Source organism: Crotalus tigris, unplaced genomic scaffold (assembly GCF_016545835.1).
Source record: "Crotalus tigris isolate CLP2741 ecotype Arizona unplaced genomic scaffold, ASM1654583v1 scf7180000024387.2241675, whole genome shotgun sequence".
Lineage (NCBI taxonomy): Eukaryota > Metazoa > Chordata > Lepidosauria > Squamata > Viperidae > Crotalus > Crotalus tigris.
This window is the reverse complement of record NW_024100557.1, coordinates 230,429-255,641: the sequence shown is the minus strand read 5'-3', so window position 1 is coordinate 255,641 and position 25,213 is coordinate 230,429. Positions and strand designations below refer to the sequence as shown.

At 37.2% G+C, this 25,213-nt stretch overlaps 1 protein-coding gene across 2 annotated transcripts in view; it reads right to left on the bottom strand.

Moving 5' to 3' along the window:
* NEGR1 (neuronal growth regulator 1) overlaps positions 1 to 23,144 on the bottom strand; it is a 523,078-nt gene extending 499,934 nt beyond the window's left edge. For both annotated transcript variants that reach the window (XR_005554954.1, XM_039329096.1), the window contains exon 1: positions 22,661 to 23,144. Coding sequence is in view for 1 of the 2 variants with exons in the window: in XM_039329096.1 (XP_039185030.1) it covers positions 22,661 to 22,836 (176 nt within the window). In the remaining variant the exon portion in view is untranslated. The remainder of the gene's footprint in view (positions 1 to 22,660) is intronic.
* Between the last annotated feature and the right edge of the window lie 2,069 nt (positions 23,145 to 25,213).

Below are 25,213 nucleotides of genomic sequence, written 5' to 3'. Positions count from 1 at the left end.
TTCAATCTTTAATAATATTTATTTTTACAACATTTATGTCTTCCCATTAACTCACTGGAATTGTAAACCATTTATTTATAACAATATTAATCTGGGAGGAAGAATTTGAAATGCCTGTACAATATACAGAATTTTGGTTGAGATAATTATTTATGCTTTAATTTTAACAGACTGTCACAAACACATTACAGGTACCTGCTACTTTAATAACAGGCTTCACTGCTGTAATCTTTTCTTGTTCTCTCTGACACTTGAAGTATTTCAGCTGAATACCCATAACTTATTAGAGAAAAAAAGAGAAAGAGAGAGAGGGAGGAAGGTGGTAGCTGAGGAAAAGAAAAATAGTAATATAACAAATATACTGTTTGGTTTCAAATGAACAGTCACACGGTGTTGTTACTACTAAGGTGACCAACTGTCCTCCTTTAGGGAGGACAGTCCTCCTTTTGTGAATTCTGTCCTCCCTAGAAAAGTGTCCTCCTACATGTCCTTGAAGACTAATCTGCAGGGCTTTTTTTTTTCCTCATAGAATGCTCAGAATGGCATTCCGGCACCTTTTTTTGATGGTTTTTTTTTCAACTTTTGCATGAGCTGTGCTACTCCCCCTATTGGCTTTCAAAAGCTGCTGAGCACGCCAAAACACCCGGCCGGCAAACTTTGCACATGTAAGTTGTCTGTAGCGAAGGCGAATTGGCAGGAACTTTGCACCCCTTGCTGCTATCCAACTACACCATCTACTAGTTAGTCCCAAAGATACCTGGAGGAGACTGGAGCGGCGATGCCACAGTAACTTTCTTTTGATCTTCAGCCCTGCTAGGGCAATAATGGCTGCAGGCGCCAGAGACAGGGGCGGCAGGGCTGCTGCGGGCAGGGGTGTGAGGGGCAGCGGTGGCCGGCTGCCCCCTCGTGCTGTGGGAGCCGCAGGGCCTGCTCTACACAGGGCTGTGCAGGGTGGGCGGTGGTGCTGGTGGGGCAGCTGCAGGCGGGGTGTGTCAATGGCCGGGCTGCCCCCCTGGGGCCGGAACCGGTGCAGCTGGTGCTTTGGGAGCTGCAGGGCCTGCTCTACACGGCGGGGCAGCAGTGCTGGCGGGGCAGCTGCGGGCGGGGGCGCAGCATGTAAGCATAATTACAATATAAAATGTTATTGTTACAAATGTTTTTATTATGCATTTATCATATTATAGTGTATTCTGTATTATTGTTGCAATGAATAAAATGTTTCTTTTATTTACAATATTTTTTCTTCAATTTATTTGTGTCCTCCTTTTCATTGTAAAAAAGTTGGTCACCTTATTACTAGACTATTAGTAAAAGTAGCTGCAGACATAAGTGAGAAGACATTCTTGTTGCCATTCAAAGAATAAGGTTAGCCTAAAAGAAAGTAAACTGTAGCTGGACAATTAGCAGTGTTTTTACTGATATAAGATATAAAATAACTACTTTCAATGTAAAGCAGAAAAACATAGGTCACATAGAGTTTGCCTGTCCCTGCCCTCCAGAAACCTTTGATGGCCTGTACTTGAGACAGAGCAAACCAGTAGTACGTATATGCCCTACTTGGTGAACCAGACATTTCAGTTATCATTCCTATGTATGATAAGTTGCTTAATGTTATAGATAAAAAGAAAATAAATTTCTGCACTGAATTCCATAATAGTCAAACATTGTAGGAATTAGATCAAGTGTACAGACAATAAACATATATCCAACTAAGTGACACATTGCTAAAGATGTTTTTCAACTAAGTGTAAAATTTACAGCCAGCTGTTAAGCATAAATGCTGTGTAACTGTTGTACAGCCTATTAGAATTCCAAGAGGCATACAAAATCAATATAAATGTAATCTAACCCCTCCCTACCTTCCCCAAAGAAAACAGTGATATGCCTCTCAAAATCCTCAAAGGTTACAGCTGAGATCCTACTGATGGCATTACATACTTCAGGAATCGCATTTCCCTTCTTCTTTCCTTCATTGGCCCTTTTGTTCATTCTTTTCTGTACTTCGCAGCAAGTTCCTTCAATACAAAAACTTATTAACGCAGTGGGAACTCTGTGATGATATAAAGGAAGAAGCAGAACAAGAAATACAAATAGGTTGAACTCAATCACATAAGCTGTAAAGCTTAAGAGTGGGTATTCAGAATGCCCACATTTTTCTTTGCGGTGCTTGCATGTGCTGCCACCTAATCTGTTATGCCCTCTGCAGTCATTATTGACTACTTAAAGAATTTTGCAAGGACATATATCATTCAGTTATCAAAACAACATGTCCAGTATAACAGCAAATCCACATTTTCCCAGGCTGTTGGTCTTCTGAATTGATTAATGTATGATAAACAACACTTTGTAGGACATGTGTGCATTTCTCTCTGTGTGCACAACTTTCACATATGTCCAAATCATTATGGAAACCCTTCGCTGGAATCAAGAAGATGCAAACTACAAATCCAAGCAGTTATTTTATCCTCTGGTAGAAAATATATGGTTATTCCACCAAGTATGTTAGAATCAGAAACACGAACATTGGTTAGTGAAAGTCAGTGTAAAACACCTTTTGTTTATTATTTTTGCTTTTCACCACAATCGTGTATTATGTGTCTCAAGATCTGAAAAGATAGTTTCAACAGAGCAGTACATTATTAATTAATTATTTGCCACTCAAAGCAGTCCCCTAGGCTCCAGTTGATTCTGCCAGGACCACATGTCTACATATACTGGACACTGCACCAAAACAGTCAAATCATAGATTTTTTTTCAGTCTGCAGACTGCAGATTTCATAAATCTCTCTCTCTCTCTCTCTCTCTCAGAATATTTTTGCTTGGATTTTTGCTAGTGCATAGTATAACATAAAGCAAAACAAAAACAGTAAAATCTATGTACTATGTCATAAAACTCTATATACTTTAACTATATAATGTTAAATATTACAAAAGCCCTGTTCTGATGCAATCAGTAGCTTTTGGAAATAAAATACAATCCAACTTGTTCCTCCAGATTGAGACTGCTCCATTCTGATACCTCATAACCAACTTTATAACATAGCCAGAGCTAGGCAACTGCATATCCTACATCAGTGATGGCGAACCTTTTAGAGACAGAGTGCCCAAACTGCAACTCAAAACCCACTTATACATCGTCGGGTGCTGGGTGGTGTGGCCATTGACTGGATGTGGCCCATTGGGTGGGCATGGCTGCGATGGTAACGGCAGACTGGGTGGGACTAAAAAGTTCAATCAATCAATTCCAACTTTGCAACATCTTTTTTTTCCTGGAAGAAGTTGAAATTGACTGATTGAACTTTTTTTTTTTTTTTTTTTTTGCACACAGCGGCAGAGGCCTAAAGCAAAATGGTTTTATAAAACCCAGCTGAAGGCCTAGGACTGGGGCAACGTCGTGCATGCCCACAGAGAGGGTTCTGAGTGCCACCTCTGGCACCCGTGCCATAGGTTCGCCACCACTGTCCTACATTGTCTCTAATTAATTCTCTTCTCATCCTCCTAATTTGGTCTGGCTCCTGCACTAGAGGAGCAAACACAGAGGCATGCTATCCCAAAGCTTATTAGGTTAAGGGAACAGAGATTGCAGTGTCCATTGGCCTTATGTATTTCTCTGACACAATGGCATTACTACTCCATTAGCTAACTTCAACCAAAATATCAACTCTATGTTTTATCAGAGCATTTTTTTCAGGCAGAATGATCCACTCAAAATTGGCTCAACAAAGCTCCACTCCCTATGCTGATTATTTGTAAAAAAAAAAAAAAAAAAACAAATCAGTTGTTCAATTATTACATTTAGATTGACATCTAAAACAGTGCCATCCATTTATTCCCACATTTTTTAGATATTTTTATCCCACTTTTTTTTCATATGCATCTCAAGGCAGTAAACATACCATTACTTTTTCCTCCTCCTATTTTTCCCACAACAACATTGTGTGTGGAGTTGGGCTGAGAGAGAGTGTGATTTTAATCATTTTTTAATCTGAGAAAATATTGTCCACATTAATGTGCCTACCAAAGAACCCAACACATAGCAGAAAATTCTAATGCACTAAATTGATGGCACATATTTGGCATGTTTTGCATTCATCATTGCCCTTAATGAACTGTGGGTAGGATCGAAAACACAATATTATGTGCATCACAGCATCATGCTGTCACCCAGGGATAGTTGTATTTTTTTTTTTTTTTACTTATTGAAGTTAAAAGAGCCCCTTTTAGGATTATGGATTTCCAACATCATCTACCTGCACTTATGAATATGATCACCAAATTACAAATGTTGCTTGTGAAACCAAGCAACAATTAAAGCCATCTAGCATTTGTAAGTCTAATTATATATGCGGTATTTATTAATATATGTTATGATTAGATGGGTACTTGCACTTTCTTCATGTACTGTAATAACTATATAAAGGCCTTTGCTAAATGCTGTTAATATCTCACATGGTTACTATATTCACATAAAAGGACTAATAGGTCACTTTCAGAATCATAACTGCATTGGCAATCGGGGCCATAGTGATAATTAACAATGAACTAAAAATACAGAGATGAAGCCTTAACCTATAATACTGAGATAGCAGAACTAAAGCAGTAGTTCTTAAACTGTTTCACCCAATTACCCTTTTCCTAATCACAAATAATGTCATTACTCCCACTAAAAAAAAAAAAGAACCTGAAATTTTTACCCAGTTTCATGGCAACCACATTGCCAAACTGGATCTTCAACTCACAAACCTGAAGCTGCAAATTGTTTCATTCCCCCTGGGATATGCCCAGCTTACCCCCTTAAGAGTAATCACCCCCACTTTTAGAACCACTGAATTGAAAGGCCACTTCTTATCTTCAGCATACAATACCATTTATCCATAATATTAATTATTTACATTGTTGCTAGAAACTTATTAGTTTGTGCCATGTATTTCTTGTTCCTTTGACGTATATAAACACCCACTTCGCTCAATATGTTCTGGTACATGGGGTTTATAATTAAAAATATTGCTTAAGTTTCCATTTAAAAAATCCCCCCAAAAATAAAAGAAGATTAATGTTATATCTATCATTAATTTGAGAAAAATGGGAAGGGAACTAAAACAAATGCTAATTGTTATAAAGATGCAGTAGATTTTTGGAAATAATTAACTTTGTTGCATAAAAATTAAAGCAACATTCTGCAGGGGTTTTTTTTTCTCACATTCATCTGCCAAAATAATAGCAGCTCTGTATATTTTCACAAAGAGCCCTATAGTAGGGCAAACTTCCAGGATCAAACCTAATTGGAGTCATATACATATAGATATGTATTTTCCTATAAAATGAAAATTAAATGCAGAAAACTCACAAACTAATAAGAACCGCTTCTATTTTTGTTTTATTTCCAAGATCTTAACCCTGGTTTATCAGCCTAAATGTCCCAGAATTACTATAAGAGCAGACCATTATATTAACATACCAAACTAATTTACACATTAAATATTAATGTATTTAATATTTTTCAATACGTATTGTGAAACAATTATTAGTATATTCATTACATTGAAAAGTATACAGATATTGTCCATGTTGGCCATTGTCTTTAGTGATAGTTCTAGGTGGAGTTGGATGAAGTGATTTGGAGAGCTGACTTGCCCTTTCCATTCACTGACATTCCAAAGTGAACATGTAATAATGCAGGGGTCTCCAACCTTGGTAACTTCAAGACTTGTGGATTTCAACTCCCAAAATGCTGGGAGGTTGGGGATCTCTGCTCTAATGGGAGATGGCATGATACAAAAGGCCATAAGGAGAATGACTCAATGGGAGAGTACCACATTGAAGATGACTATTAGACTAATAGCAAACCCCATCTCCCCACTGCATATCCTGCTTCCTCCCCCTCCATCTTTTAATTTGTATTGTTATACTTTCATTGTTTCTTATTGTTTCATTATTTTTACTATTGTTATATTTAAATATTTTGTTTTGTAATTTTACATTTTACTATTGAAAGCCCATGGAGAGATGGGCGGCAAATAAATTTATTTAATTAATTAATTCTACGGGAGCTAGCCCTAAAATTTTGAATGCTCAAACTTTACATTCTCTCACTAAATTTCAGCTTCAGTCCTTTACCAAATGTTTATTTATTAAATGTATATGAATTTAATTCCTATAAATAATTCATCATGAAACTCATGAAACTCATGAAAACTGGCTAGAAGGGCAACCTGAAGCTAAAAATAAAAGATTAGCACTGCTCTTCCAACTACCTCTTCAATCACAATTTCTCTTTTCCAGGGCCATTGTTGTTGTTTTTTAAACCTGCAAAATAATTAAATTATTGTCTTTGAACAATATGTTTTATTAGTCACCCATAACAAACAAAAGCATGAGGTAATCAAAATAGGAAAAATGTATAAAATGCAATTTGGAAATAATGCTAAAAGAAATTCTCATCTGGAGGATATACTCAGATGCACATTTGGACATCAGACATTGTACCTTGGCAACAAGCGACAAAGATAATAAGTTCAGTCTTCATTTTTGCCATGCTATGTGGCATTACTTCTTACTGGCTCTTATGCTAAAAATAATTCATTGTCTTCTTGTTCAAAGACAGAAGTTAGCTGTATAATAAATGAATGGTTGGATACCTTCCACCTCTTAATCTTGAATAATGTAGCTATATTTGCAAGAAACCAATTCTTCAGTTATTTGCTCTATCCATCCTGGAGTTTTCACTTTTGGTTTTATTCTTACTTATGACGGGGTCCAAAATGTTCATCTCATGCAGCATAAGGTATGACATGTAAATATTATGTTGACTGACAATGCGACACTATAGAAGAAGGAAAAAGGGGAGGATTTTATTAGCACATAAAATTGCCAATAAAAGAAAAGGTAATGGGTTCTTTAAGTCAAAAGGTGGCAATGATACAAAAATATTAACAAACATGCCTGCATTTCCAAATGTTGATAAATATATACATTTTTACTTAAAATTATGGCAGCCTTTCAATAACACTGTCTTAAAAGGTCATTAATGATATTCAATTATTTTTAGAAACAATACTTGATATAAAATTTCTCAGTAAAAGCATAAATAACAACAATTTATGGAGAAGCATTTTGTATTATTTATTATATTATTTCTCATACTTCTTTCATGAGGCAATCCTATTTCTCTTACTCTTTTCAATCTTATCTAATTATATTATATTAATCAGTGGATGAAGTCATCCATTTTGTTTGCTATTTTAATAAATTTCAAATAGCAAAGCATGCTTCAAATGTATTGGGGCATGCAGAACTTTAAAATGTGAGTATTTCTACAGAGTATAATTTTATAATTGTTCATTTGAGTGAAAAGATTTACAAAGACCAATTTCAAGAGTGGATGATAGAAGTTATAATTGAAATGAAATGAAATGAAATAAGGATGACAAGAACCAAAAGGAAGAAACACAACATAATTGTACTATTTTATAGTTCATTTGTGAGAAATCTAGAATAAAAAAACCTGAAGAGAGCTTGTTATCATATGAAACATTGGGTATTTCTTTACATTAGGTTGTTCTTCTGTGTTGTTTTTCTTAAAGTCAATGGAGGCCTAAATGAAGATTTTCTTCTGTAAATCTGGTACCCTTTCACCAGTCTTAGTTTTGTGTTGGAATCTGCTAATGGAGATCTAGGTTCAGACCCAATCATTGTGATATGTTAACTTGAAATTACAACTAGGAATAACTCAGAAAAAGGGCTTGAGTAATTCCTTCTGAAAATAATCCACCTCTTGGCTTTTTAAATTTATGTTGTTTTTGCTAGGAAGATCAAAAATATGCCTCCCAGAGGACATGTTGTCCCAGCAGTTCCTTGTATTTTGTTGCCATTCTCGGTTTCTTCTTCAAAGCACCACATGAGCATAAAAACAGAGTTCCTAATTAAACTTACTTTGGTGCAAAAGTTTACTATATATGGGTATGTGTGTCTATGTGTATGTTTATGTATATGTGTAATGGTGGGATTCAGCCAGTTCGCTTTGGCAGAACCGGTAGCTAATTTTTGTTGCCCAGGCCCAGAATGGACTTCCAGAAGCAGAGAACCAGTTGAATCCCATCACTGTGAATATATATATCACAATATTGCTCTCAGCACATTTAAAACAGCCTATGCAAGAGACTCCCATCTTTGGTTAATTTTTATCTAAGCCAGAGAAGAATTTAAAGTCCTTAGATGTCCACTATGTCTCTGAAACAATAATTAGCAAAATCCCTGAAGGTTCTAGGGAACCTTTTATGACATCTCTAGAATATGGTCAATAATTCAATGTAAAAGGAAAGCAATGTGAGCTTTTGAAAGAGGTGATCCTAATTGTACAACATGAAAAACAAAACAGTATTTTCATAATTGTATGTACATATGCACAATGTTTATTCTGTCAATTACTTTAATATAAATAAATGCATTTAAAAATGGTGGAATAGTGATCTTTCTGTAACTAAGCAACCAACATCAGCATCTACTAAAACAAAGGGACCTACTTGCAAATCAGTATTATCAGTAATACTCATCTATAGAAGTTATAAGAAAGGACTGGCATTCAGTTATAGCAAAATATGAAATGTAAGTTCCATCACATGTTGTTAGCTTTCTCCAAACTGTTACCTTTCACATAATGAATCTTTTGTTAAAAAAATTCCTAAACAGCATGAATGTTGGTCACAGAAGTTGGGAAATTGTGGGAACTGAGTACCATTATATTGAAAAATTAAAGGTTAAGAAAGGGTACTTTAAATGAACAGCCACATTCAGTCCCAAAAGCAAACATGTTGTTATTAGATTTCCATTTCCCTAATATTATTTCATTCTTCATTATTCAAAATAGTAAAATCATAATTACATATTAAGCAGTAGGAAACCAAATATTTTGCAATGTTTAAGTAACTCAATCACTTGTGTTGGCAGAAAATGTAGAATAGCTCAATATGTAGCTCAATTGATATTTCTTAAAGAGGTTAAATTTATTGTAGGTAAAGGACTTCATTTCACTATAATTATTGGTATTGAGATTGTAAATATTGTATTAAAGCAATAATCCCCAACAGAGAGAGATTATCTTAGAAAATTAATGACATAAAGAAGTAAAAAACCTTAGCTCATTGACAGAAGGAATAAAGCTAGTTAACTGAAATTAAATATAGTATTTATGTATGATGTGATTACCTATAAGCATCACAAGTAGGTTGTGATATATAATATGGACTGTGAATCTGAAATATTTTTAAAACAATGATTTGAATTAACAATTTAGCAAATATTCTTCCAGTCTTATGCTACAAACATAGTTATGCTTTCTCCAAACCATCCTGCTGAAGATCATCCTCAACTTACAACAATTTGTTTAGTGACAATTTGAAGTTACAATGGCATAAAAAAAGTAATTTATGACTGTTTTTCACATTTACAATCATTGCAGTCATGTGTTCAAACCTCCGATGCCTGACTGATTCATATTTATGACAGTTGAGTGTCCAGGGGTCATGTGATCACCTTTTGCAATTGTCTGAGAAGCAAAGTCAATGGAGAAGCCAGATTCACTTAACAACCGTGCTACTAATTTGACAACTGCAACGATTCTCTTAACAATTGTGGCAAGAAAGGTAAAATGGGGCAAAACTTGTTTAACAAATGTCTTGCTTAGCAGCAGAAATTTTGGGCTCAGTTGTGGACATACGTCGAGGACTACCTGTAATTTCTTTTGATGAAACAAAAAATTGTAATCAGAAGTAAATATATTTTGGGGAAGGGGAGGGAAAATCAGTGTTGGAATGTGGATTATTCAATGTTCCATATTATTTTTTTATTAGATCTGGAGAAGAGCCATATTTAAAGATACATTGATTTCAAGTGAACACTATTAATTGTGGGTCACCTGAGGTTCTTATTGCCAGGGAAAAAACATAACTGTGGTTTCTCCTTGAAAGGTAATGTATCAATGGCTTTGGATACAAAGCTGGGGAAAATATATTCTGTATCTGCCAAACATTATGAAAAAAGAAGGCAGAATGAATAAAGTTGGAATAAGCAGGCAGTTTGCAAACCCACTCAATAGGGGGTCAAATATTTAAACTGCAATCAATCCAGCTCTGCAGTTCAATTTCTAACAGGTTGATTCATTTAATAAAACAAATTAAAACATAAATCTTAAATTGCAGAACTGGTGTACAAAATGTATAAAAGCTATATTTTTTCCAGTATTTCAATAAGTCTAAATGATAATTGGACAAAACCTAAAAATATTGTGCTTTTTTAAAAATAAATACATATTATAGCTTGTCCATTGCTTTTATATAAAATGGAACTTTTCCATGATGGCATGGCAGCTCGTGTTCTGAGTAACGGTGGAGCCTCAGAGGCCTTCCCCGTTACTAATAGCGTTAAGCAAGGCTGCGTGCTGGCACCAACCCTGTTCAGCATGATGTTCTCAGCCATGCTGTCAGACGCCTTTCAGAACAGCTCAGTGGGAGTTAATCTGAGGTATAGAACCGATGGGAAATTGTTCAACCTGCGAAGACTTCAGGCTGTCACCAAGGTAAAGGAGACTGTGCTACGAGATCTCCTCTTTGCTGATGACTGTGCCCTTAATGCAGGATCAGAGCAGGAAATGCAAGCCAGCATGGACAAATTTGCGGCCGCTTGTGACAACTTTGGCCTCTTCATCAACACGAAGAAAACTGAAGTGATGTACCAGCCAGCTCCAAAAGCCCAATATCAAGAGCCTACCATCACAGTAAAGGGACAAAAACTGCAAGTAGTGGACCAATTTATGTATCTTGGTAGTACCCTCTCCCGTGCAGTGACAATTGACATCGAGGTCAACTGTAGAATTGCCAAGGCAAGTTCTGCATTTGGCAGACTGCGGACTAACGTGTGGGACCGCCGTGGAATAAGTCTTGCTACCAAGCTTAAAGTTTACCAGGCAGCAGTGCTAACTACCCTATTATATGCTAGTGAGATCTGGACAGTGTACAGGAGGCATGTTAGGCAATTGAACTACTTCCACATGACTTGCCTCCATAGAATTCTAAGGATCTGGTGGCAGGATAAGATACCAGACACAGATGTCCTCTCCAGAGCAGGTCTATCGTCAGTTTACACTCTGTTGATGAAAGCCCAGATGTGCTGGGTTGGCCATGTTGTAAGGATGCCAGATCATCGCATCCCTAAACAGCTCTTCTATGGTGAGCTGTCTCAAGGAAAGCGATCACATGGGGGACAGAAGAAGTGATACAAAGACACGCTAAAAGCTTCTCTTAAGTCCCTGGATATTAACACCATCTCTTGGAAACTTCTGGTGCATGATCGACCGACATGGCGCACCTTGGTGTACCAGGGTTGCCAGACACATAAACACGGAAGGACAATCTTGGCACAAGAAAAGCGAGCACTCCGCAAAGCCAGAGCTGCAAATGCTGAATCAACAGTGTCTACATTTCTGTGTTCAGTATGTGGCAGAACATTCTGTGCTAACATCGGTCTTATTATCCATCTACGGACACATCGTTGATGGCCCACAACCCACAAGATGTCAAGGTCTTCATTGAAAATCAATGGACAAACATCGATATATAAAATATTTATCATCACAAATATTTTTAAGAATCAGAATAGAGTTGGAAGGGACCTTGGAAATCTTCTAATCCAACCCTCTGTTCAAGCGAGAGACCCTATACCAGCAGTAGGCAACCTTGGCTCTTTTATGATTTGTGGACTTCAACTCCCAGAATTCCTGAGCCAGCATGGCTGGCTCAGGAATTCTGGGAGTTGAAGTCCACGAGTCATAAAAGAGCCAAGGTTGCCTATCCCTGCCCTATACCATTTCAGACAAGTGGCAATCCATTTTTTTCTTTTCCAGACCTGAGATTTCAGGTGAAAAGTGAGCAGCAGTTCTGCCCAGCTTGTAGATTCATTGGTCAACAATTACAAATAAAGAGAAGGTAAAATCTGTATGTAGCATTCCATATTTATCAACAAGTGAACTAGAAGTTTGCTAATGGACACCCAGAACTTGTTTTTTGTAAAGCTCACAGATCAGGAAAAAAATAAAATCACCCTTGTGACAAACAGATTCATTCAACAGCTTGCATGATGGTTTAGATAACAGATGGTGTGACAGGCTGTTCTATGGTAACAAATAAAAAAAAACTTCTCCAGTTTTTCTTTAAAGGGAGCAAGTTGCCTCTTATGTACATGCTTATGTTTGTGCAAAACACACACACACACAAATCTATCTACTGTATCTATCTATCTATCTATCTATCTATCTATCTATCTATCTATCTATCTATCTATCTATCCATCTATGATATTTTCTGTTATCAGAGAAAGGCATAGAATTCATTATCCGATGATAATGTATTGGCAAGGAGACCAGCTTATGCTGTACCAGACACACAAGAAACAGGGGTATAAGACAAAAAAAGCTTCAAGCAAAACAAAAAAAATAACTTAAATACTTTAGCACCTTATTCATAAGGACTACCTCCATCTAGATCCAGTTTAGGACCCAATGTAATTTTCTTGACACAAACACTACTTGTGACAATATATATATATATATATATATATATATATATATATATATATATATATATATATATATATGTGTGTGTGTGTGTGTGTGTGTGTGTGTGTGTGTGTGTGTGTGTGTGTGTGTGTTTTTCACAACCAAAGTGAAATAGTCAAATAGTCCCATTCCTCAAACTTACTCTTTTCTTTAACTGGAACATAGAAAGACTAAAGAAGGTAGGGACAGAGAGTAGAGAAGAGAGATAAATGTTCCTTTTGGAAATTTCAAAAATGCCCTTTCTTCATGATAATCCTTGGCTAAATTCCCAAATGCCCCAATAATGCAGCTAAGCTACAATTATATTATTACTTCTTTCTCAAAAGCAGGATGTCATAGCTTTTGATTTATACTGCATTAATAAAAGTGTTATTTATTTATTGGCCATGCATCTTACGATAGGGTAACTCTGGGAAGCTTACAGTCACATCCCAGTTAAAACAAAATTGTTAAGATCAAACCTTAAAACCAATGACACATGGGGAATATGGCGGTGGAGTGGGGTGGAGGTGGGATCTGTTATTATTCCATCAGCACCTCCACTGTTCCCCCATTGGGGCCCCAGGTCAACTGGCATAGCGACCTCTTTGGGTACTTACAAAAAGATAGGAGGGTTGGGGCCAACCTCAAATCGAGGGAGGGGGCAAGATGTTCCAGGAGGCAGGAGCACCATCAGAGAAGGTCCTCGTCCTTGACTCCAGCACCTGGAATACTTGAACTGACAGGACCCATAGCATGCCTCCCTCTGCTGGCAAGAGTGGTACAGGCCAATCCCAGTGGGATTAAACTATCCCTCAACTAACCTAGACCCATGCCATGAAGGACTTTAAAGGTGATCATCAACACCTTGAATTGAAGCAGACTGGTAACCAGTGCAGTTCTCAGAGCAGTGATGTCATAGGGGCCATTCTTAGGACCCCAAAAACTACCCATGCTGCTGCATCCTATTCTAGTTTACTGCAGGAGTAGGCAATCCAGATGTTTTGGAATTAAATTCCCATCAGTGTCAGACACCAGAACCCACCATGACTCTGGGAGTTATAGACAAAAACTAACTGTAAGGAACTAGATTGACCACCTCTGTTTTTTCAAATATAAAATGCTATTTCCAAATACAGGAACCATTTCAACAATGCATGTTTTTGAGCAGAAAGACAGAAAAAGAGGGCAAGGAATAGACAAAATTTAGAGACACATAGCCAATTTTCAATGTATTTATAGGGCTGCACCCAGCTTAATCTCAGCAGCAGATGAAAGTGTCAGCTGAACGTTTGCAAAGGTACTTCAGGTTTGCAAAACTTTCTCAAGTACATGAACTGAGCCATATTTGGGTCATTCGTTCATCTAATACAGAAAACTTCCTTTTTAACATTCAGCCTATAGTACAATGTCATAAACAGGACCCAAATATGAATATTTCTATGAGGGATTTGAATGAAATAATATTTTATCTTATTCAAAAGAAAGGATAGCTTATAGAACATTACCCTGCCTAATTAATCTATGTAGCCATCATAAAAGTGAACCCAAAACTATATATATGAATGTGCTTCATAATTTAATTAAATTTTGAGAGGTTATTATTTTATTATTTTTACTTTTTTATTATTTTTATATTTTATATTGTGTTTTTATTTCTTGTAACCTGCCTTGAGTCACCATGAGTGAATAGGCGGCAATATAAATTTTCCATATAAATAAATTACTTTCAAAGAAGCATATTGAAATTAGTGCACAAATCCCCAAATTTATTCACAAAGGAAAATGTTCAACAACATTCAACAATATTTAACAGGAGTAACTAATTTAGAAATAAGTGAAAGCAAATATTTTATTTTTCTGTTAATTGATGGAGCTCAAGGATAATTTTATTAATTCACAAAATTATTGTAAGCTACAAAGCAGAACTGTCATGAAATTATCATACCTGTAAATGTCAAAAGCTCAGGTTTAGTTTGGAAGACAGATAAATATAATTAAGAGTGGATTCACTGGTATAACTTATCACTGGTATAGCTTATCACTGGTATCTTTAAAAATTCAAGAATTTCTCAGGTAAGTTTCAAGAGAACAAGACCATTAATCTTCCTAGCTTAATAGTGTCAACATTAATGAGTGGCAGGTCTACAGGACTGCAAAGTACTCCTCAATACCTTCAGAGGTTTAAATTCATTGAAAGAGGGAATGTGTGTGTTTATAATACATACGCTAGCCACTCTGATTGAGCTATACCTCTTCTCTAAAGACAGAATTACCCAAAGTTCACTAGGGTCTTCTATCTATAAATGATTTGCTTTTATTTAAATGCAGTTGAGTTTGCAGTAATCCTAAAGAACATATTTCTTCATTTAATAATTTTTATAGTTACTGTAGGAAACATATTATAATATTAAAAAACTGGGGTTTTATTCAATGAACTGAAGTGTATATTAGAGAACTACAGGTTCAACTTCCAAGCATGTATTCGTTAATCGGCAAATATCTGACAGGAAGATAACTTCCCTAAATAGCTTCTTGACTTTAAACTCATACCCATGGCAAATAAATAAATAAATAAATAAATAAATAAATAGAAATGTTGCATTCACAAACATGAATCAAGTTGAGTAACTTCCACTGCAGCCTCTTCAAGTAGTAAAGAAGTTCCTGTGGATTTTTCTTCACTAGTCATTGCCGACTATACAGGCAATGCTAATCATCATTTCAAGGCCACTGAGCTAGTATTGTCTGAAGACATTCCCCCGGTCATGAGGCCAGCATGATGTCATGGAGCGCTTATTACCTTCACAACTATTTATCTATTCGTATTTGCATGCTTTCAAACTGATAGATTGGCAGGAGCTGGAGTGAGAGTGGGAGCTCATCCCGTCATGTGGCACTCGGTTCTCAAACCTGGTCTGCCAGCTTTCTAGCTGACTAACCCAGCATCTTAACCACCACATCATCTTCAGTTAGTATATCATACAAAAGGGCTCTTGACGCTGAGTGCCAAATATTTGTATATTCATGTACGATTCTCTTTATAATCTATTTAGGATGAAATATCAATTCCTGAACATTTTTTATTTTTATCTACAGTAGCATTTTCAATTTAAATTGTTAGAAATAAATCTCCCCTCAAAATAAAATGGTATTCAGAATTTCCAAATTATATTTGCTAGCTTTATGAGAAAAAAGTACACAGTTGGGCTAATCAAAATAGATAGCAAGTAATCTAAAATATTTGGTATACACATATAGTATATACAAAAATATACAACGAAAAGCAGGCAAAACTATCCTTAATTTATGGTTAATCTTTTAACCAAAAGGTTAAGGAAATTGGTTTTAGAAAGAAAAAAGATCCCACAATATTCTAAGGAAACACATATTACTGTTTTTTAGGATTATTTCAAATGTGATGTCCAGAATAACATATAAAAAGAAACTTTACTTTCTCCTAGTCTTAAAATATAGTCCATTAGGCTTTGCTTAATCCTTCAACAATAATTTACTACAATTTATTAAATGATATCAATTAGCAAAAATTGTGAATTCATTTTAAGAATTTTAAGAATTAATTTCATTATGAACAGTGCCATTGTATTTAAATAATTCATTCTACATTCATTTTGTTGAAGAAAATCAACTTTGTAACTAATCAACTTGGGAAAAAACCTGTGAAATATAGAGTCTCTGAAGTAAAAACCCAACATTCAAAATCCATATGACTAATGTTTAGTAAACATTACTTCTGAGCATAGCCTTGCCCAGAAGAAAAATCTTATTAGGTTATCTTAGACAACCCATTATGTTAAATTGGGGACACTTCCAGATATTAAATCATTTTTATAAATACATGCCTTTATGGGTTCACATTTTGCTCATTTGAACAAATTTTACAAATTTCATTTTTAAGGATATGTGCAACTTATGCCTGCATCAGAAGCTTACAAGTCTTATGGTGATGGAAATGCAAAATATCTTCCTTTAAATGAAAGTAATATTAAAAAGTCAGCATCCATTATGTTTCTAGACTTGTTACTTTTAATTAGTGGCAGTAAGGAAAAGTCAACAGCTGGGGAAAGTATTTCAAAAAGTAATGTAAAACAAAATATAAAACTAGAACAATCCTTCTAAACCAATTGTCTCCAAATGTGTTACACTTCCATTTCTAAAATTCCCAGAAAATTGGACAATACTTAATTGGAACTATAACTTGTATAAAGAGTATCAGAAAAGATGTAACATAAAGATTTCTTTTAGAAAAGACTCCAAAGGTAGTTAAGTTTACTTTATTGCTATTGCAATTAAATGATTTGGGAACAAAGTTACATTGCTGTTCAATGCAATTTTTTTGTGTGAATTTATGCGTACAAGAAAAATATTTGCAATGATGATGGAAGAGAGTGAATAAGTCTATATATTGAAGATCCTCAAAGCGCAATGCATTTTCTTGTGTTCAGTAATGTATCCCATTATTGAGTTTCATTCAGTGGATTCTAATCCCATTATAGAGTGAACTGGTGGCTAGAAGAAACAAGTTTATTTCTTTATAGCAACAGATTGCAGCTATTGTCTGGTTGAGGAGTAAGGAAAGACATATACATGGAAACACTGCTGATATGGGAATAAATCCTTTTCTTACTTTCTATAATGAGGTTTTCTTGGAGACAATAATTTTCAGATTTTGTTTTTGTTTTTCAATTCATTTAATTAAATTCAGTAAGAGAAATTGTAAACTGAATTTGTTTTATCAATTTCACAGGTTCAACAATGAGTCTACATTAAATTATATGCAATGACACTTATACAAAATGAAGATCAAGAAAGAGCCTAGCATTCATATCCTTGGTTGGCCATGCATATGCCACCTTGATGTTGGCAGTAGGAAGATCTAGTTTGTAATCCACAGGGAGAACCTAAGACAGAGCAAGCTTCACTCTTCCAACTTCTCCACTTCTTCTTGTGTTTTATTGTGATGGAAGGATCATTGAACATAGAACTCTACTTCTCCTTATGCCAGTGGTTCTCAACCTTTTTAATGCCGCGACCCCCAACCGGTCGTAAGTCGAGGACTACTCAACCGGTCGTAAGTCGAGGACTACTCAACTGGTGCAGCACCGTTTGCAGAATGGGACTTTTGGTGGACTCAGCAGGACAGAGACAGCCTGGACAATTCCTATTGGCTTTTGAAAGCCAATATAATTAAACTCTATTCAAGAGAGTCTATTCTATTGGCTTTCAAAAGCCAATAGAATAAAAGGGAGTAGCACAGCTAAGGAAAAGGGGGGAAAAATGGCGGACTGCGTTGTTTGGCGACCCCCGTGAAATGGTCGTTCATCCCCAAATGGGGTCCCGACCCACAGGTTGAGAACCACTGCCTTATGCTATGACTGTCCTCCAAATTACTGTTTAATAAAAAGACCCAAGTGAAACTTGTGATCTACTTCTTTTATGTAAACCTTTATTATTATATATTAATAAGCACATTGTAATGTAACTTTTATTTATTTAATTATTTTTTATCTTGCCTTTATTACTTTATAAATAACTCAAGGTGGCAGAATACTCCTTCTCCTCCTCTTTTCCCCATAACAACTTTGTGAGGAGGGCTAGGCTGAGAGAGAGTGTCTGACCCAAAGTACCCAACTGGCTTTCATAGCTAAAGTGGAACTAGAACTTACAGTCTCTTGGTTTTCAGGCCAGTACCTTCACCACTACAACCACTCTTTTAATTGCTTCTTTGAAGAGAAAATCTGGGTCAAAATGTTGAAAGCAAAATACACGTGCCCACTATAAATTTAATTAGAATGACCCAGAGTATATAAATAGTAATGTGTTCATCACATGCCTGGTTACATTTTTACTATTAAACTATATATATATATATATATATATATATATATATATATATATATATATATATATATATATATATATATATATATATATATATTAAAAAAGGATTTTGACATTTCATCAGCCTATAATAAAATGTTATTCAATTCAGGTTTTCAGTGAAACCCTCATTTAGTAAGAATGTCTAGGAACCCATTTCCCAGTCCACCATGTTGAATCACTTATAGAATTACAGGCTTTTTCTTCTGGTGCCTCTGGATGTGTTGCCATTATAATTTTTCAAATTCTCAGCATGGAGGCCTATAACTAAACTTCATCAGAATGAGCAATTCTGCCTAAAAATGGTAAGCTTTGCTGAAAATCTATGGTTACTCAACTCCTTTCTTTGTAAATTAGAATTTATTTCAATTCTATTCAGTTCTATTAAGTGTTGGATTGCTATTCAGCCCTACAGAAACAAAGCTATGTGATTCTTGACATGTTTATTCAGAAACACATTGCACTCCGTTCAGTAGGGCTTCCTATTCAACTGGGCTGAAGCCTTTATGAAAAGCTAGGAAGCAGCTTAACCTCTAAAATAAAATAAGATTCCAATCTATACTTCTAATATAAAATGCCATGTCACCAAATTTTATTCTGTAAAGTTGTTGGGTTAGTTTGTTCACTTGTATATATATCTCATAATTCTGTTGCCACCATTTATGTAAATGTCAATATGACACACCTAAAAAGTTCTGTAAGAGTTCTGCTATTAGGTAACAAAATAATTAAAAGCACCAGTGTACTGTATCTCTTTAACATAACCATCTTTTTATTAAACAAGCAAACTGCTGACTCAAAACACCAGAAGAATGACTCAGAGATTCAGCATTTTCAAAAAGATCCTAATTACTTGTTACTAGCAGACGTGTAGGTTTATAATTAGAGGTATCCCAATTGGTTGAGTATGCACAGCATCTCTTTCCATTTAATACAATTTTACCCTGAATAGAGAAAAAAAACTGCATATGAATGCATGCTATATAATCAGTTAAATTCTTTTTAATGTATAGAACCTAAATATTGAAAAGAATTGACATAATATACCCTTCTGCTTATTACCTTTCTTTCTGCAAACCAAATATATTTAATGTAAAATGGTATGGAACAATTGAAATAAAATATGTTCTATTTGTCTGAATAAAATAACAAATCTATAAAAACAGTTGTAATATCCATTCCTTCTGCCCTCTTCATATTTGCAAGAGATAGTTTAAGGTGTTATTAATGTAAATTTGAAGGTTTGAAGGATTATTTTTAATTTAAGCTGTCCCAGCCTGTCATAAGTATAAGAAATCATTGGTAAGTCTGTATCTGATAGTTAACAACCAGTTTTGTCACAAAATTGATCTCACATAAGTCAACTCTTATTTCACAAGAAATACAAAAGAAAATATAAGTGTACAAAACATTCTATTTCTTAAGAAACATCCAATCTTTCTAGCAGCTTTAATATTGCCTTTTCTATTTATACTCAGTTGCTTGGGGGGGGGGTGTTTTTTTTTTTAATGAAAATTGTGTAGTGGATCCTAGTCTCACTGGTATCTTTTCTTTCAAAAGCTGTTACTCATGCTCTCCAAAGTATGAGATGAAAATGATTGCTTGACCCTAAAGTGCCAACTGCATTTATATAATGTATTTAGCTTCATAACAGGACTAAAGGAATACATATGTTTTAGTGGCAGAAGCATAATCTAGCGATCCAAAGGCATGATCAGTGGCTTAGTTTAAATGTAAAGTTCTTGAGGATGGAAGTGGATTGAAAGGCTTTTTAAGGATTTTCACTTAGCACTTTTCTGAGTTCTAACCTCAACAGAAAATTCAGCTCATCAACTCTGATCCGTGGCGGTCTTTACATTGGAAGTACTGTAAATAAGAGACCCAGGTTGCATTTACTTTCTGTCTGTAGCAAAGGAAACCAAGAACAGTACATTCCAATGTATTCTAAAACCATGGAGTGTAACTATAGCATATTACCACAGATGAAAAATGTGTCAGCCAGCAGTGCATAGACACTGAATGTGTTCTCAGCCTCAGCCAGATGAAAACAGCCTGGAAAATAAATAGGGATGGGCTGACAATTTCAGAATTTGAAACAATGAAGAAATAGCTTCTATATTCTTCTAACTTTTGTTGAGGGGGGGCAATCCATGTCAAAAGTGGTGCTTCTGATCAAGTTACTTTATGTACCTGCTTCACCCAAAACAAGCAATATCTTATAACCATGCTGCTTCTGCTCAAAGTACTGCAGAGGGCAACCTCTGAATGTTTAAGATACGAACAGAATTTTTTTTTCACTTGATATTATTAATATCGTAAATAATAACAAAACCTGTTTTTGCCCCTGGAGGACTGGTTTAGAAACATGGAAAATATGCCAGCTAAAACTTATAGTGAAAGGATTGGGTGGGTGGGTAGCCTGAAGATTTAATGAACTCAAAACAGTTTTTTTAAAATTATAGAGGAAATAGATCTACTATTGGTAAATAATCTTCTGTTACCATGTAGAATTCAAAGGCCCCTTCAAAAGAAATCAATTGCTCAATATAGGCAGATTTCCAATAATATTTAAACAAAAAACCCCAATTCACATAACAGTCTAGCCTGGGTTTTTTTTCTCTCCCTCTCTCTCTGTAAAAAGTCTTTGGCTCTGTGCCAAGGATGTTAAGCCACATGTATGCTTCTCAAGAAACTGTTATTGCTGAGCAATACTCTGTACAGGCACAGGAAGGTTGCACTGCAGATCCTGTTACATGCAAGCATCAGGCGGTCTCCCACAGAAAGTAATTTGAACATCACTCATTTCTATTCCAACTTCCATCAACAAACTTAGCATTCTAAGAAGGAAATCAGAACCTTTCCAAGCATCTGCCGCTTAAGTAAAAAAAAACAAAAACGAACCCTTCAGATTCTGCCACAAGTACCTATTCTACTATTTTCTATAGTTTCAAAACATTCAATAATTGAGTATCAGGGATTCTGCATTTCTTAGATAAGTGATAGCCCGAGTTCTTAAATCACCTTCCCGGGGAAAGCTCTAAAAGAGGGTTTCCTCTATTCTGCAGGCTCAGTTCAGAGCTGGTTGGAACAGCCCAGTTATACAATTATGTAGCACATACATCTGCTCCGAGGAAAAACAGCAGTAGCTAAGCCAGTATGTTCTGCACCGGTTAACCCTTATTACTAGAGTTCCATCCCGAAATCAAATCTCTCAAAACATACACTTCCCAAACCGTCATGCCTGGATGCATGATCCTGCTGCACTAGCTGTGTGTTAATGCAGCAAGGATCCGGTTGGGACGTTCAGCTGAGGGAGGGAAGAAGGCAGTTCTTTCCCATCACACAGATCAGAACTCTGGGTACCAGCAGAGCATTTGCCTCCCCAGAGAAGAAAGGGTTGCACAAAAGGCTGGCACTGCACTGCAGCCTCTTTGCTTGCCATGCTACAAATGGAGGGGGGGAGATGGACGGGGGGAGGGTGGAAGGGGGGGCAAGCTGCTCTTCTATGAGCCCTTACGGCTTTCAAAGCTTACCAGGGGTGGGAGAAACATGCCTTAGGAAGAAGCTGCAAACTCATTCCAGGGGAAGAGCTGACTGCGTAGTAGCATCTCTCTCTCTCTTTCTCTGTCTGCTCAGTGGGGGAAAAAGAGAGAGAGAGAGCAGGCGATTCCACCGAGCACAACAAGGAGATGCTTCCAAAGTTGAGCTAAAAGTACCACCGAAAGGAGGGAGACTATTAAAAGAGAGGGGGGGCACAGAGAAGCGCTTTTGCACCCTCTGGACAGGCAGGGGGAGGCGATTGGAGAACAGGCAGGGAGTGGGCTCGCGGATGGGGCGGCAAGCGACAGCCACTGTCCCCCCTTCGACGGGGAGGGGGACTAGTTTGAAAGTAGAAGAAAGCACCCCCTCCCCTCTCTTCTCTTGCCGGCCAAAGGCTCTGGCTCCAACGGCTTGGCCCATTTCGATGGCGCAGATCTGGGAGGCAGAGAAAGCGCCTCAGCTTTCCCGGGGAGGAGGGGAATGAGCTGCGCCAGTGCATGTGGAGCTTCCACGCAACGCCAAAACCGAGACCTGGGGACGGGGCGGGGGGGGGAAGAGAAGCAGAGGAAGGGAGCGCGCCAAACATAACCCGGCCAAGCTTCCCGCTGAATGGGAGGCTGAAGCGAGCCCTACCTCAGCACCGCCGTGTCCCCTTTCCGGACCACCAGGTTCTCCACAGCCGTCCCGGGGAAGTCTACACTTTGGCCGGCGGGGAGACAGGAGGGCAACAAGCAGCAGAGGCTGAGCAGCACCGCGGCCAGCCACTGGTTGGAGCAACAAGCGCCCTGGACCAGGAGCATCACGTCCATGCCCTCGCGAAGGCTGCGCTCCGGCTCGCGGCTCTAGTTCCGCGTCGACCCCGGCGAAACAGGCGGGCAGACGCGAAGGCAGAAAGCAGCCGCCTTCCTCTGTCCTGGCCAAGCTGCACGTCCTCCTCTTCGCTTCTCCGGCTCTCTTGCTCCCGCTGCCGCCTCTTGGCTTTCTCTCGCTCGCTCAGCTTCTCGCTGGCCGCGTCCGGAGCGTGTCTAGTCTCGGGTGTCTCGCACACCATCTAGCGAGGAAGGAAGCGCGCGGGAGAATGAGCCAGCCAGAGAAGCGGCAGCGGCGGCAAGCAGCAGCGGCAGCAGTGGCAGCAGACGGACCCCAGGCTCAGAGCCGGTTGCCATGCAGCCGTTTCCGTAGCAACTTGTCCTGGTGGCTGGTGCTGGTGGTGCTGGAGCTGAGGAAAACCGGGGGGTGGGAGGGAAACCAACGGAGGGGAGGGGGGAAGAATGTTTGTGTGTGCGCGTGTGTGCGCGCGTGTGTTGTGTGTATGTGTGTGTATGAGAGAGAGAGAGATAGAGAGAGAGATGCATACACAAACTTACAGACACATCTCTCTGTGTATGTATGCATATGTGTCTGTGTGTGTGTGTGTGTGTGTGTGTGTGTGTGTATATATGTATATGTATATATATATATATATATATATATATATATGTATATATATATGCGTATATAATATATATATACATACATATATATATATATATATATATATATATATATATATATATATATATATATATATAGGAAGTTTTTCAGACAGATGTCTAATTGATTACACCTTGACATTTTTTAACTGCTACACTGCAATTTTACTTTTTACAATCTCTTTTGCCTTGCAGCCCCCAACTAGAGGTGTTAAGCAGGCTCAAGTCGCATCTGCGAAACATTACAAATCCAAATTTCTTTTTCTGACAAAGAATTAAAGAATTAAATTGGGAGACTAAGATAGCCATTTCGAGCTCATTCTGCTCTCTTCAGTTAGCCACACCCTTTATGGGATTCGAACCTCGAAGGGGAAGCAAAAGAGAATGAACTACCAAGGTAATAAAAAACAGCCAATTTAAAGGCATTAATTGTAACCAGATTCAGGAAGGGCAGGCATGCACAACCTGTGATTTGTTGGTTTTTTTTAAAGTTCTTTTTATTCATTCAAAAATGAAATTTCCTCTGTTAACACACACACAAATGCACACACATGCACATGACCACTAGCTGACTCCGATGGGGCCACCACTCCTGTTTTGTTCTGCTTTCATGCTTCCCCATGAATGTACAACGGGTTCAGGACTGAATGGGGCTGTCTTTGCAACTTGCATTTTTATATACACCTAAACCCACCCAAGTACTTACTAGCACAAAGGGAAGAACATACTGGCAAATCAAGCCCTGGATATTTATTTATTTTTGCCCAGAAAGCTGTCCTTTGTGTTTGTGGGAAGGCATAATGGGATGCATATCAGAATGAGATATGATCAGTTTTAAAAATAGTTCCTGATATTGCAGGAAGACTTTTGTAAGAATCTCCTTTGTTTTACATGTGGAGCCTCATGCTGGTCTATGATGGGAATAAACCCTCCTCTCTTACATGTCAATAAGAAATTACAGTGGTACCTCAAACTCATTGTTAATTGGTTCTGGGAGGTGCAATCAGTATCAAAAATGATGAGTACCAAACAAATATTTCCCATAAGAAATAATATAGTGAGTCACCAGACAGTCAACACCAATGAGCTGTAGCTTGTGCATTGAGTATCAAACAAATGATGAGTACCAGGACCAAATTTCCATGTCAAAATATGTTGAGTACCAAAATCAATGTTTCAAAAATTTAGTGGTACCAAGGTACCACTATAGCTTTTTGTTAAGTTATGCAAAATCGAGATGCACCCAGACTGGGATGGCCATATTTAAAAAAATGTTCATTCTTACTGTTCCATCTCATGGAAAAACATGAGCATCAACAGTTCAACTAATGAAGCTTATCTATTGATACTGCCAGTAACAGATAATATCAGATTCCCCAGCTTTATTTGGCAGCTAAAATAGATGTACATAAGACTCTCTTCTACTGAGGAAGATGGACTTATAATCACTGTCTCACTAAGGATTTTATTGTTATATGTATAAACCCATACCAAAGAAGATGGTATTTTCTACTAAACAGGTATAACACTGTTATCTTTCAGCACATGGTGGATTAAGGCATATGAGAGCTAGACAGACTGCAACATTTGCATTTCTGGAATATCTGAAGAGTACTGAACCTACCAGTGATAAGTACTCTAGTTTATATCTTCCACTTTAAAACAAAACAAAACAAAATCATCCAGTATTGTAAAGCTTGTCTTTGTTGCTAAA